Below are 16130 nucleotides of genomic sequence, written 5' to 3' on the forward strand. Positions count from 1 at the left end.
AAATGCAGTTATAGATTAAGAAATGCTGCGTAACTGAAAAAAAATAAACAGTGCTGACCTCCTTTTAGATCACTTTTGCACACCTTTTATTTCATACTTTATCAGTGTATCTTTTATTTATTTTTTTTCAGTGACTCCTGTATTTGCCAGCGTTCCCAGCGACATGACGGTGGAGGTTGGCACAAACGTACAGATCCCATGCAGTGCTCAAGGAGAGCCAGAGCCTGTAATTACATGGAACAAGGTACTGGGTATTTGTTTGGTTGTTGCAGAAGGATGGTGGCCTTTCCATCTCTTCAGAGCTAGCTATGACTATATAACTGGCAGAGTTGCTGGTAGGTTAATGGGTTGCTAACACTGATCTTCAGTTTTCCTGATTATCATCTTCTGTTCAATTGTTGAGCATTAGAAAAGGTAGTTTAATGTACCTTATGTAGCACCTAAGTGCATCGGGCATGAAGAATTGATACATATAAAGCTCTTGAGATCTTTAATAGTTGGTTAATTTGAAATAAAATCAGATATAGATGTTCTGAAGAGGTGCTCTTATTTTGGGGTCTTAATTTTTTTGTGATGAGAGCCTTTAACTGTCAAAATACTTTGATTTATGATGAGCACTTTTAAAAGAAATAAGTGTACAGTTTAGGAGTACATGCAACTCCTCCTGTCAACTTAGCAGTGTGTGAGTGTTTTGTATAATTTTCTCTAAATCCATTTGGCTATTAGCTTGGCATATACAATATCAATATAAAATAAAATGTAAAAATAAAAGAGGAAATGAATACAAAAATTCAGGTTTGTAGACCAGTGAGTGTTTAGAAGAACTAAACATTGTGCTTTGCTGCAGGATGGAGTACAGGTAACTGAAAGTGGAAAATTTCATGTGAGTCCAGAGGGATTTCTTACCATTCGGGATGTTGGAACAGCTGATGAAGGTCGATACGAATGTGTTGCCCGGAACACCATAGGATACTCCTCTGTTAGTATGGTGCTTAGTGTTAATGGTAAGGTGAATGAAGCAGATGTGTGAATTAGGTTATTATTTTTGTTCTAATTACTAAATCTTTTAGATGCAAAAAAGGTTAATCAAATATGAAATTATTTCTTTATTCTTCTCCTATAATACTCTGGGGTTTTTTTCTTCATGTAATTGAGGCAACTGTCTGCACAGGAATAAGATGGGACTACATCAGCCAAAATGTTTCTAGGAGTTAAGCTTCAAAACAAACAATGCATTGGGCTTCAGTTAGTCATACTTACTTGCCTCTGGAGATACTATTTTGACATTTTAGATGTATCTAAGCAGAATACTGAGTCTAATTTTTAGGGACAACTTGATGTAAAGTCCTGTGGCATCTTTAAATCAGCACTTGGTTGAAAATTGGGCTGCAGCCATTGTGAAAGAATTCAGGGAAGTCATAATGAATGATCTTAACCTACAGGGAAAAACAAAGAAAAGGAGAATACTGGATCTTATTCTAATTATTTAAAAGCAATAATGGCAAATAATAGTTATCAATTATTAATATGTAATAATTGGTAATATAGAAGCCAAAGAGGCTAGGGAAATAACTTTGCTATACACATTGACCCTGATGCTGTTCTGGCTGACTGATTAAAGCTGCTGATTTTTCAGACTCATTTTGTTGGCAGTTGTTAAGGAAACTGATTTTTCATCTTTCAGTAGGAAATATGGCACAATATTTTTATATCATTGAAAATGAGTATTGAGCAGTGATTTCTTTAACAACTTGGATATTTTTCCCCAATGTTATGTCTGTATTACTAAATTAATAAATATATATCAGTGATTTTTCTAATATATTGCTTACCATGATATCAATCACAGGGTATCAATAAGATGTTTCTTAGCTTAGGTTGCTTTTCATACAGTGTTAATTTATCACCCCCTCTATCAAAAACAGTATTTCTTCAATCTGTAAAGATGATTTCTGAGAGGAAAAATTGCAAAAGTGGGAATCATTCAGTGATAAGGTTTCATCTTTGTATATTAAGCCTGCAAATGAAAGAGGCCCATAAATCTTGGTTATTCTAGAGATGCATAGAAAAATAAGTTTTTGTTAAATAATAATAATAATAATTTAAAAAAAAAATGGTTAGCCACATCTCAAGTCAATAAGAGCTCTTAAAAAATAAAACCATGAATTGAACTACAATCCAAATGTAATCCAGTTTCTTTCCCTTGGTGCAAGTGTCAACTGCTCATTCTCATCTATTGAAATGTAGCGAACTATAAAACTTGGTGCCCACTCATCTGCAGTATTTAACTGTAATGTGGTTATTTTTCTTCTAAACGGTAGTAGCAATAAGCCTAAAGTTAGTGAAACTACCCTTGATTAAACTACATGCAGTTTGAAAGTCTAAATGATGTTTCCTCTTAAAACTAGTGGCCTATCAGCTACTGTTTCTCTGACTGGTATGAAAATGAAGCTGTCAGAGAAGCAAGGAGGACGTGTGGGCAGATTCTAAGTACTGAATGCTTAATATATGGGTAGTATTAATAGTGACATAGCCATAAATGCCAAAAAAACTTTCATGTCAACATTCGTTTTAAACAAACAATGTTTTATGTATGTTCCTAATATACAAATATCTCAACACTGGGACTGAATAAAGGAAATTGTATAGAAGATCTGGAGTGGGGAACAGGTTTTGCTGGCCTTATTTGATAATATTTTAAAGATGCTTTTCTTCTGCCACTTTCTTCTGTCATGTTTTGTGAAAATCTGTGGATTAAGTGTAAGGCAGGATGTCTGTGGGTTACATTTTCATTGCTTAAAAAAATTGCTATTCCACACCACTCCCCCTCTCTGTCAAGTTATTGTATGAAAGGCTTGCATATCTTTTAATATTTATCAGTCTGAAAAGAGAGCCACTGGCAGCAAATAGTCTAAACAAAAGTAAAGTACAGTATAGTAACATCAGACCAAAGTTTCTGATTCAGCCCATGTGTACCATTAATCAGAAAGATAGCTCTGCAAAACATAAGTGAAGATCAAGATTACATCTAGTTTAGGTACCTCTAGGGGAGGGAACCAGCAACTGTTTTTTTACAATCTGTAATGTTGCAGTTTAAGATAGTTCATGGCACGCAACCACTCCCTGAAACAACTAAGCATAACTAACCTGTCAATGCTATTTCTCCTTAAACTATGTAGGTTATCTGATAATGTTTCTCTATACTTGCTATGAAAATGAAGCTGTCAAGCAAGGAGGATAGGTGGTAATTAGGACAGGTCAGGGACTATTGCTGTTACACACAGTGGAAAGGGTCATCTGGGTTTGGATTCTTGGGAGTATGTTGTCAGCAGCCCAAAGCAGCTGGCCTCGGGGCAGAGAAAGGACCTTCAGCTCCAGCTGTAGAGTGCCAGAAACTGTTTTATTTGACAGTATAGATGGTTAAGTTTGATTATGCAAGTCTAGACTCTGTAACTCATATAGACACAGCCTAAGATGGCAGTTATGGAGGCATAATGAAATATCACCTAGTAAAGACCCCCCCCCCCCCAAAAAAAAAAAAAAGAAAAGAAAAAGAAAAAAAAAAGTCATGAAAACCTTGCACAAACAATGATTTTTTTTATGTCAGCTGATTTTGTACATCTGCTGATTTTATTCCAGGGTATTTGCTTTGGACTTTTTCCCTACTTTACCCTTCTTCCTGTGTGACTTTTCCAATCTAAACATACTCTGGAAATTGTTAGCTGTTGCCCCTGGATCTGGTAGTTTTTGGGTTTGACTGAAAGGAAGGTTATTAGCTTTAGATACATTGTGTGAATATCCAGCTGCACGTGAGGACTGTGTAAAAAGTCAGATGAATGGCCCTATGAATTAGAGAACTCCCAGGATTATGCAGAGTTGCTTTTAAGCCTGTGATTTTTAATGCAGGATTAAACGAGCTAGATCATTTGAAAGTAGAGAACAAAGTAGTCATCAAAATAAGGTATTTGTAGACCTTTAAAATTATTGTGTGCTGCTTACAAGATTAAGCTCAGCAGTGGAGCAATGTTAATTTACAGAAGCTATCTGGGATTATATAAAGTCTGTGGATTTTTCTTAAATTTTTGTATTTTGTGAGTTTTTGTGTGTGTGTGTGAAATCTCTTTGAATTTATATGATGTATATATTCTAAAATGCAAGCTGAACCTGTCAGTATTTTCCACTTGTTACACAGTCCTGTAAGCTCTTTAAATTCTTCCACTGAATGAAGTACTAATTGAAATTGAAGGGAATACTTGCATTGATTTCAGTGGATATAGGTCAGGCTGTTGTTATCAACACTGGAAAGCTGATAATACACCACACCAGAAACAAAACAAAACAAACCTAACCAAAAAAAACAACTGGGGTCAATTTTGGTTTGAAATTTTTACAATTAATTAATGGACAGTTACACACTGTGTGAATTTACCTTTTGGGGTATTTTTTTAGGAATTATAAGCAAGGTTACTTTTATATTAACTCATTTGAAATGAATTTTGTTCTGTTGTAATATTCTTTGATAGAATCTCAAAATGGTTAAGGATTTTGCATTTGGATGAACTAATGCTTAAAGAACAGGAGTTTACTTTGTACAACTGAAATGATGTCGTGTCTAGACTCTGTTTTATAGAAGAATCTTTTTGTGTGTGGCCATTTTTGCAATAACATGTGAATTCCTCTTTCTGTAGTCCCTAATGTCAGCCGAAATGGAGATCCTTTTGTACAAACGTCAATCGTGGAGGCAATTGCAACTGTTGACAGAGCAATAAATTCAACACGTACACATCTGTTTGACAGGTATCCCTTTCTTCTTGCTGGTTTGTATTTTTTTTTTATTGAGAAGTCAAAAATAATCATATATATGCTGGAAATAATGGAAGATTTATTAAGCAGGAAGACATTTTATTATTTAAGTGACATTGCTAACATCTGGTTAGTACTGGGAATACTAACAGTTAAACATGTAAGGATTCTTGTTTAGACACTCCTGTTGACATCTGTATTCACTGCAGCAGTTTTTCTGCTGAGGTAATGTATTTTAAAAGACTACTAAGTGTTTAATTGCTACTAAATGTTTATTGGTTTATTATTTTATTAAATCTATTATTTTTTGTTTGCCTTCCATTTTGAGATGAGTAACCCAGGTATGTATTACTCCTGTTGCTGAATGTTTACATGATTTATATAGCACTGTTATTTTGTAACTCCTGTGTGCACTTACTGTTTTTTTTCAAATTATCTATCAGTCGTCCTCGTTCTCCAAATGATTTGCTAGCCTTATTTCGATACCCAAGGGATCCATACACTGTTGAACAAGCAAGAGCTGGGGAAATATTTGAAAGGACATTACAGCTTATTCAAGATCATGTACAAGATGGTCTAATGGTTGACCTGAATGGAACAAGTCAGTACTGTTTCCTTATTTTTTTTCTGTGTGGAAGTGTATTTGCCTTCTTAAGTCATTATACTTCAAGAGACATTTATTTTCTGAGTCTGGGTCTCAACTGCAGAACTATTACATTGAAGTATTTGAGTGTGCAGCATTTTACCAAATATATATGTTTGCCCAATTCAGTCCTTGGTTTACACATTGCTTGGTTTATTTGAGACCTCTGCGTAGAGTGGCTTTATTTTTCCTCATGTTAACATATTAAGGAAAAATTCACAATCAGATGCTTCTATTGGTCAAATTTGAGGTAATGGAAGTGCGTAATGCATCCTGTTAACTCCCTGTGTGTTTGTTAATTAAGACCATTGTTTCTGTGATCCTGTTTCATATATAATTCTGTGATTCTGTTTCATAGCAGAACAGGCTTTTCTGTTAGGTATTAAAATTAATCAGTATTTTGCCCATATTTCTTTAACTAAACCCAGTGTCAGTGTGCCTTGGCAAGGAGAAAAGACAATATAGCAAGAAGGATTTGTATACTTCACAAACCAAGGTTTCTGCATGTACCACTACAGTATTCAAAGAATCATTTGCCACAGATTTAAGTCTGTGTCAAACTAAGCCATTTGGTTCAGTTAAGACTGGTCTGATGTAATGAGAAATACAATTTTTGCTTCTTTTTATAAATAGCAGAAAACTGTGAGGTTTAATATTTCAGCCTTTTAGTTATTGAAGTCCAAGTTCAAATTCATAAAGTCCAGCTGGAGCGTATACAACCAGTGTGTAGAAATATGTGTCGATAGGCTTGAGACATAGGACTCATGCATTTGGAAGTAATGATAGAGTTTTAGCGGAGGACTTGAGACATAGCCAACAGCTACACTGGAAATCTAGAGGAAATATTTTTACTTACTGTATTCTTTTTGATGTTTATAATTGAGTATTTATTGAAACTTCCAAAAACTTTAACTCTGACTGTGAACTAGGCAAGTCTTTCGAAGACCAAAGACTGCAGGCTTTGTGGAGCTCTCTAATCTGCTAGTAAAAGAAACTTGTTACTCATTATTAGAGCTGAGTAAATAATTTGTGATGAATAGTTTACCACAAAAACTTATTAAAAAATCTCTGAAGGCTTGTGTTTTGTATGAGCAACCTGATTTAATTTGGTTCTGCGATTAGATGCATATGTAAGCATCTTGTATATAATACTACATAATAATATATAACAACACAATACACGAGAGTATTGCTTCACTGCTTTTCACTAGGACTTGTAACAGTGCTATTCAGTCACCTAAAGTTTACCAAAAATTGACATTAAAGCATGCATATACAAATTAATGAACATAAAGTCTGACATTTTGATACTGGGAATTCTGTTCACAACCACAGCTTGCTTCTCAGCCCTCCAGAATCCATGGAAACCTGACTTTTAGGGAAACTTGAATAATAAAAGAACTCAGTTTTCATCGAAATAGCCTAATGCGTAGATTTTGATACTCATATTTGTCCTTATTTGGTTTTATTTCAAAATGCAGAGCCAAATGGAAAGTGTTTTTTAGCACTTCTCCACGGGGAACAGTTTAGAAACGTGGCAATTTCCCATTCAGAAACTTTTTTTTTAATTATGTTAAACCTTGGAATATTTCAAGTTAACACTATGAAGCTAAATTCTCTGTTACAATGCCAGATTGGATAACAAGGGAAATAACCACAAGTTACTGCTTGGGAGGTTCAAATTAGATGTTAGGAAACAATTTCTCACCAGGAGGCCAGTTCAGCACTGGAACAACCTATCTAGAAAGACCGAGGAGTCTCAGTCTTTGGAGGTTTTCAAGCTGGCTGGACAGGGGTACAACTGAGCTGATCCAATACCGAAGATAGAGGAGCTTGATCTGTGTAAGAGGTCCCTTCTAGTCAATATTTCTATGACTCTGTGAAACAGCTTGCAGTTTGAAAAACAAGCAAAAAACCCATAAACAAAAAAATACCACCAACAACTTATGTGAATTGAGGTAGCCATCTTCTGAGCACTGGAAATGCCCAGCACTCAGCCTTTTACAAAGCAGAGCCAGTTAGTACTTCTTGATCAAGGGATGATTAAGGGTCTGAGAGTGGCATTTATAGCAGCTTCCACTCTGCTCCGAAAGTCATGGAGACTTTGCCTCCCACTTGAACTTCTAAACAGAGAAGCTGCATCTTTTCTTCCACCCAAAACATTCACAGTCGAGTTTTGCTCACAACTTGATTTCAGAAATGTGGTTGGAAACCAGGATAACAACAGCAGACAAATATTTAAGTGAAGACTGCATGAGTAATGATCATAAGAATTCCATGATGAATGAAGATCATTTAAAAATGAGTGGTTTTATAAAGAAGATATGTTTTCTGGGTATAGTTTAAACTACCCTAGTAGCTAGCTTATTAAAATGTTATAAATAATATCTTCAAAGAATCTGTTTTGCTACATTACCCAGTGGCACTTGCTGTTTTTACTCTGTGGTTTATTTTTCTTTTTCCTAGTCTGGAATATTCCATAAAATAATTCATGTATGTCTACAGGAACAGGTTAGCTTTGCCCTAAGGCAAGCACTAGGTCTCCAATATCTTTGCTTTGACTTTTAAACCACTGGAGTACACATAGCCTGAAGCTGAGAAAACATAGATCCCCCAGCTGAGCACAGGTCCTGTCCCGGTTGAACAGCTATGAGCAATCCACTTCCTTTCAAGGGAAAGACAAAGTGGAGCTTGAGGTGGTTTGTTTGAAATTGGCCTGCATTGTAGAAACGGGCAGAGAGCCAGTATGTCTAACACACATTTATGTGTTGAATGCAGATGAAGGTCAGTGTCTTTGCAGACACACTGAGACTGAGCTCAGGACTAAAAGGAACAATTAGCCTGCAAAGACCTCTTGCAAAACATCATTCAGTTCATATTCTTGAATGATTGCCATCATGGTAGGAACCCCATGAGTCTGTCAAACACAGTATCACTTTACCCTCATCTCCTTTTTTCATTCTGCCTTTATTCGGCATGTTCAGTTTTACTGCTGACTGCAAGCTTTCCAGATCAAGAGGCATTGTGATGTATAATGGTTCCTAGTTGGCTAAAAGTACGTATACGCTACCAAATATTCTATTTCCTGGGCTCTGAACCTCTCTCATCCACACAATGCTTTGTATGAACACCATGAATTGAGGAGAATCTCCCAATTGTCCCCACTTACAGTGTTTTGGTGTGAGTGTAGTATGGTCTTGAACAGCATGAATTATTTTCAAATTAAGTGAAAAATGTGGTCCAGGGCCACATTCAGTCCAGAAGCACAAAGTAAAACTTTTCTGAAGGAAACTTTTCCTGTTGCTTAATAGATACCATAGGGGGATGTCTGTCTCAGAATGAAAAATTTTACTCTACAGACACGTTTCTGCTGGTCTGCACAAGTTTTTAATGTGGATTATCAAAATAATTATTTTTTTTTTTCACCTGAAATGAAGCCCAAATGTTTTTAAGTTAAAGATCACCTTTAGAATAATTTCTAACAGGCAGAATGTTCTGATATTCGCAATCACCCAACACTGTACTAGGAGACCTTGTGGTCTTCAATCCTTCCACATGCCATCATACCACAGCAGGGATCAAGCGGCACATAGCCCTGGTTTCCAGTTATAAAAACATGATTCTAATAAAAGATGCCATATATTTTGTATATATTATTTTATTTATGAACTGAGAAAAAATACAGAAGAACTTTAAGTATGTTGTACTCCCAGAGGTGAATGGTGTAGATTGCAAAGGAAACCTCTGCCAAGTGTTATGCAAACATCAGTTTTCTTTAGAAACTAGGGTAATGTAAATGGGAGTTAGTCCATTTGTCCTAGAGATCACTTCTCTGTTTAGATATATTGCCTGTGGTTATTTTCCTTTGTGGTGTTTGCTGATTTTTTTTTCCTTAAAATTCTGCACTTGTCACTGTAATAAAGCAAAATAAAAATAGTCATGTTCAGTGAATTACCAAGTGTCAGAAGAAAAAGTCTCAAAATCCCTGTAAATGGTACTGACAATTTTTTAAATGCTCTTACTAAAATGGGCAAAATTTCCCATTTGTCTGAATATGAGGCTTTTATTTCTGAAAAACATTTCTGCTTTCTTAAGTGCCCAAATAAAGAACGGGCTTCCTTTGTGAATGTTTGTTAAAAGTTGTGCTTGAATTGGCATTTTACAAAGCTCTTTCCTCACCTAAGAGTGGTGGTTGCTCAAATGACCTAATGCTCTAATATACATAATGTGATTATTGTTGTGCTTTATAAACAATGGGAATACTTACTCCATTGACAAATGCAATATAATAAAATAACATTTTATTCATGATCTATGGGGATCAAGAGCCTATGAAGTCTTTGATTTTTTTTTTTTTTTTCTCTCTTCTGGTTCTAGGTTATCACTATAATGACCTTGTATCCCCGCAGTACTTGAACCTGATAGCTAATCTCTCAGGCTGTACAGCCCATCGACGAGTGAATAACTGCTCAGATATGTGCTTCCACCAGAAGTACAGAACACACGATGGAACATGCAACAACCTTCAGCATCCCATGTGGGGAGCTTCTCTGACAGCCTTTGAACGTCTGTTAAAGTCTGTCTATGAAAATGGATTTAATTTGCCCCGGGGAATTGAACCCAAGAGGCTCTCTAATGGCTACGCTCTCCCGATGCCCCGCTTGGTTTCAACTACTCTGATCGGAACGGAAACAATAACTCCTGATGACCAATACACTCACATGCTCATGCAGTGGGGTCAGTTTCTTGACCATGACCTTGACCTCACTGTAGCTGCCCTAAGCGAGGCCAGGTTTTCAGATGGTCAGCATTGCAGTTCGGTTTGTACAAATGATCCTCCATGCTTTTCGATCATGATACCGCCAAATGATCCCAGAGTTCGGAACGGTGCACGCTGCATGTTTTTTGTACGCTCCAGTCCAGTTTGTGGAAGTGGCATGACGTCTCTCCTGATGAATTCTGTCTACCCACGGGAACAGATCAACCAGTTGACTTCATACATTGATGCGTCCAACGTGTATGGCAGTTCAGACCATGAAGCACTAGAGATCAGAGACTTGGCAAGTCAAAGGGGTCTTCTGAGACAGGGCATTGTACAGCGATCCGGCAAACCTCTTCTTCCCTTTGCTACTGGCCCACCAACAGAATGTATGAGAGATGAAAATGAGAGCCCCATTCCCTGCTTTTTAGCTGGTGATCAGCGTTCTAATGAACAGCTGGGTCTCACCAGCATCCATACGCTGTGGTTTAGAGAACACAACAGAATTGCCACAGAGCTACTGAATCTCAATCCTCACTGGGATGGTGACACAATATATCACGAAACACGCAAAATTGTTGGTGCAGAAATGCAACACATAACATTTAGCCACTGGCTACCTAAGATCTTTGGAGAGGTAGGCATGAAGATGCTTGGCGAATATAAGGGTTATGATCCCAGTGTTAATTCTGGCATAACTAATGAGTTTGCAACTGCCGCTTTTAGGTTTGGTCACACACTCATTAATCCTTTTCTGTATCGACTGGATGAAAACTTTGAACCTATTCCACAAGGCCATCTACCTCTTCATAAGGCATTCTTCTCTCCATTTCGGATTGTAAATGAAGGCGGCATTGACCCACTTCTAAGGGGATTGTTTGGTGTTGCTGGTAAGATGCGTGTCCCGTCACAATTACTCAATACAGAATTAACAGAAAGACTCTTCTCCATGGCACGTACTGTGGCTTTAGATCTGGCAGCTATGAATATTCAGAGAGGCAGAGATCATGGAATTCCTCCCTACCATGATTTTAGAGTTTACTGTAATCTTTCTTCAGCTCAGACTTTTGAAGATCTGAAAAATGAAATTAAGAATCCTGAAATCAGGGAGAAACTTAGAAGGTGAGCCTGAGGTGAAGAAAACCAATTAATTATCTAAATGTGCATGCAAAATTAATAGTCTTATCTAGAAAAAAAATACTTGTTGAGAAAGGGGGAAAGTATTATTAAAGAAACTTCCATCTGTACCAGGAAATAGATGTGGAAAACTCTCATGTGGAGATAATTTCTCAACTTCTACATCTCTGTGAAAAAAAAAAAAAGAAGTTAACATCTGCCATATGTTTCCATTAAGTTATTAATTTGAAATGTCTGGTTTTATAAGTGCTGCTAAGTATGCTTATTATTTCAATGTAAGGTCATATTTGATGCCAGTCTCATGCAAGCATTTATGTGTTCAGTTCCATCCATTCCATACAAGGAAACAAATAGGAATGTCATTCACTGTATTTTCATATGGAAATCCTTCACTACTAGTAGTTGTAGAATCATAGAATTAACCTGTTCCTTCAGTGTTTGGAAGTAAGTCTTCAGCTACCTGTCAACTCTAGTTTATCTACAGAAAATCAAAGAGAATGAGCCATGGTAAACAAAAAAAAAAAAAAGTGTACAGAAAAGTAGAAAAAAGAAGCTATTGAAAAAGAAGTGGTTTTAAGAAATCAGAAGGAAGCTACTAGGAGAAAGAAAATTGCAGGCCCCTGTGATGTTACACATATATACAACCTACACTGCAGGATTTCTTACATATACACGCACAGGTTGTCCACAAAAGATGAAGCATCATCGCTGTCCTTTTAACTCGAGTTGTTCATATCTCCTTTTTTTTGAGAAATCTTACAAAATGTATTTTTCAGTCTAAAAAGTGTCCCCTGCAACTGTGCTCTCATTCTTTTTTCTTTCATATGAGGTTTTAATTTAGCGTAAACCAAAACATTTGTCAGGTTTTAGAATCTAAAAGTCTTGTCTGTGGGCTCCTAGTGAGGTTATCAAAGACATGTAATGAAGCATCTGAGTAACTGAAATGGCATTGAGGTGGAATCTATTATATGTAACCACATGCTGGTTATTTTGTAAATGCAAAATAATTTATATTAAGTATTTGTGGTTTTCTATTTACAGGTTGTATGGTTCCCCACTGAACATAGACCTTTTTCCTGCTCTCATGGTAGAAGACTTAGTTCCAGGGAGCCGACTGGGGCCAACTTTGATGTGTCTGTTAAGCACACAGTTTAGGCGTATTCGGGATGGAGACAGGTAAATTGAAATACCATGGAAACCAGGATTAATTTTAAACTGAAAATGCTTAATAATAATTCCATTGTCTTGCTTCCAAAGTGATTTTTATTTTCATTCATGAAATTATTACATAACTGAAAAGATAAAGAATGAAGGTTTAAAACAGTGTTAGTATCTATGATTAATTTATTTTTCAAACCTGTTTCTTTTTCTGGTGACCTCCAAAAAGCATCACTGCCAACATATCCCGAATTACCTTTTACCAGTTTTTCAAGTGATTCACCTTTCTGAAAAGTGTGTTACTCATCTCCTTTTAATAGTTCTTTAATTATTTTAATGACAAAAGGATTGTGGTGGTCAAACACTTCAACCATCTCCATTACTTAATCATAGGTTGCCAAAGTATCACTCTGTGTATATGACTCCTGTAAGTATTTCAGTACAATCAACCTGTGCATCAAGACTTAAAAGCTTATCCCAAAGAACACAATTTGATAATTGTTCTTAAATCACTGTGCATAGACATTATGAGCAATTTTTCAGTTTCTACACTAACTGAAACAAGAAAACAGTCATTGCTTTTGTTACAGCAGACAGATCTTCTTAGCATACTTTCAACACACCCATTTAAAATCTGAAAATCAACTTTCCTCCTCGTTTTCACCATAATTTGTGACCTAGCATCCTGGGTTTTGCATGTCACGAGGGTAAAAAGACCCAAGCTGATTAGTCCCATCCTAGTGAAAGGGAAACAGAGGAAGAACTAGAAATATTGTTTTGGTTCACTTTGTCTAATGTTATTTGCTTTATGTAAGTTGTAAAATTGCTACTTAAGATAGTATAAAGGCCTTTTTTATTTCCGTAGTCAACAGTTCAAGCCTTTTTGCATGCCTTTTTTGGAAACAATTTTCTTATATAAAATCTGTTTAAAAATTAAGCTGTGTAACATAAAACACTCATGCCTGGAGGCAGAGGGAGTAAAGGGAGAAATATAAGCAGTATGAGCTCCAGATTGCTTGTGACATGTACCTATTTGTGTCACAACAGGATAATGATACTGCTTTTTAGTGTGTGTTTGCATTTTACCGGCAAATCTTTTATTCCCCTTTCATCCCCCCTTTTTTCGCCTCCTTTTTCCTTTTCTTTTTTTTGTTGTTGTTGTTTGTTTGTTTGGGGTTTTTTGTTTGGTTGGTTTTGTTTGTTGGTTTTTTTTTTGGTGTGGGTTTTGTTGTTGTTGCTTTTGTTTTTTTTCTGTTTAGCAACTATAGGAAAACATATTCAGGAAATGGGTTTTTGCTGTCCACAGAATGCAAACATTTTGAAGCAACATGCCACCAAATATTTAACATTATTAGACATCATGAGAGCAACTCTCACTTTGCAAAGCCTTTACAATGAGCAGAGGATCAAAGCTGCCAGCACCATGCAAAACAAATATGCCTGTGCAGGGAAAAGAAGTGATGCTTGAAGGGAGGCTATAACTTCCTGTCAAGATGGAAATTTCAGGATCTCTCTTTATGATCCCAGTACATGGGAATTCATTGCACAGTGTCTAATGCCTTATGAAAATAATATTCATAATAATTATATTTGTTAAAAATTCTATTTGTTAATAATTATTCTAAATTCTAGTATAAAATTGTTACTGATTTTTGCGTAAAGTCTAAAGAGCCTTCTACTTGGTTTTGTTTGAAATAGGTAGGAAAATGTACCCATGTAGAGTTAAAACTTTACAGATTTGTCAGAGGTAAACAATATCACAGTGAACAACTCTTACATGTTACAATAGAGTAAAATGTTTTCAAATCCTGGACAATAACTTAAAATGGTTTTTTTTCCAAGTAAATAAAACATTCAGGGTTTACTGTTTAAAGTAATGTATTATTTGTGTTTTCTATTGATAAGAGGCTTTTAGCCCTTTATGTGCAGTATTTCCTTCTTGAAAATAATGAATTAACTGAGCATATATTCATAAGTTTCTGATTTAGTATAGTCATTAAAATAGTTTTAATGGAGAAACGTTTCCTTAGTAAATTAAACAATCTCACTTATCTTGGTAATAATCTAGGTGTAGATTAACTGTTCTTCTAATCTCAGCAATTCTATCAACATTTTTTCTTAGCCATAGAAAAGCTGCCTGGAGAAAGAAACATATGGTAATTTAAGCCTCTACCTTAAAAGAACCCTAAAATTGGTAATCTAGAACCATTTTCAATGTCCAAAGATACCCAAGACATTGAAATAGAACTAGAAGAGAAATCAAAGGATTTGTTGAAGACCTTAACACCTTCAGAGTGTCAACATGACCACAAGTAGGGCTGAAGTGACACTGAGCCCTTAGATTTTATCACCTAGATCACACCCTCGGGTACAATGTAAAATTGAGAGCAAGAATTATGGAAAAATTAATTTAATTATGAATATAATATTGCAAGTTCTCTGGAAGACTGTGTGGTTTGATTTTTCAATAGCAAACTTGTCTTTTCTGTGAGATTACAGGTTATGGTATGAGAACCCAGGTGTGTTCACACCTGCTCAGCTCACTCAGATCAAGCAGACATCTCTTGCTAGAGTTTTGTGTGACAATGGTGACAACATAACCAGAGTACAGCATGACGTCTTTAAAGTGGCTGAATTTCCCCATGGGTATAGTAGCTGTGAAGATATTCCAAAACTGGACCTCAGGATGTGGCAAGACTGCTGTGAAGGTCTGTATATAGGTGGATTTTGGTGTGTTAACAATGTGCATTTTTTAGTTTCTGTTCTTTTTCTTGTAAGAAGAAGGCAAAGTGGAAGGTCCTGCACCTGGGTCAGGGCAATCCCAAGCACAAAAATAGGCTGGGAGAGATGTGGCTTGCAAGCAGTGTTGAGGAGAAGGACTTGGAGGTGTTGGTTGCTGAAAAACTCAACATGAGCCAGCAGTGTGCGCTTGCAGACCGATAGCCACACGTCAAAAGATGTGTGACCAGCAGGATGAGTGAGGTGATTCTCCCCCTCCACTCTGCTCTTGGGAGACCCCACCTGGAGTACTACATCCAGTTCTGGTGCCCCCAACACAAGAAGGACATAGAATTGTTGGAGCAGATCCTGAGGAGGGCCACAAAGATGATCAGAGGGTTGGATCATCTCCCCTGTGGGGACAAGCTGCAAGAGTTGGTGCTGTTCAGCCTGGAGAAGAGAAAGCTCCAGGGAAATCTTAGAGTAGCCTTCCAATTCCTGAAGAGGGCCTGCAAGAAAGCTGCGGAGGGACTTTTTACAAGGGCTTGTAGTGATAGGGGGAATGGCTTTAAGCTTAAAGAGGTTAGATTTAGACTGGATATTAAGAAGAAATTCTTTACAGTGAGGGTGATGAGACACTGGAACAGTGTTGCCCAGGGAGGTTGTGGATGCCATCTCCATGGAGATGTTCAAGGCCATGCTGGACAGGGCCTTGAGCAACCTGGTCTAAGTGAAAGGTATCTCTGCCCATGGCAGGGGAGGTTGGAAATAGATGATCTTTAAGGTCGCTTCCAACCTAAACCATTCTATGAAGATGTTTGACTGTTGCTCAGTGTTTCTTAAGACGTTGCACGCTCAAATATGGAGCACAGCTCCTGTTAAGTGAGTGATCATTTCGTATTTTATAGTAAA

The 16130-nt window shown here is 36.7% G+C and overlaps 1 protein-coding gene across 1 annotated transcript in view; it reads left to right on the forward strand.

The window, feature by feature from the left end:
* Window positions 1–16130, forward strand: part of PXDN (peroxidasin) — an 83474-nt gene that overhangs the window by 53913 nt on the left and 13431 nt on the right. Inside the window, exons 13-19 of the mRNA XM_054383827.1 lie at window positions 132–244; window positions 848–1004; window positions 4689–4797; window positions 5247–5404; window positions 9824–11327; window positions 12384–12518; window positions 15000–15208. Coding sequence (XP_054239802.1) covers window positions 132–244; window positions 848–1004; window positions 4689–4797; window positions 5247–5404; window positions 9824–11327; window positions 12384–12518; window positions 15000–15208 — 2385 coding nt within the window. The remainder of the gene's footprint in view (window positions 1–131; window positions 245–847; window positions 1005–4688; window positions 4798–5246; window positions 5405–9823; window positions 11328–12383; window positions 12519–14999; window positions 15209–16130) is intronic.

This window comes from Indicator indicator, chromosome 9, assembly GCF_027791375.1.
Source record: "Indicator indicator isolate 239-I01 chromosome 9, UM_Iind_1.1, whole genome shotgun sequence".
NCBI lineage: Eukaryota > Metazoa > Chordata > Aves > Piciformes > Indicatoridae > Indicator > Indicator indicator.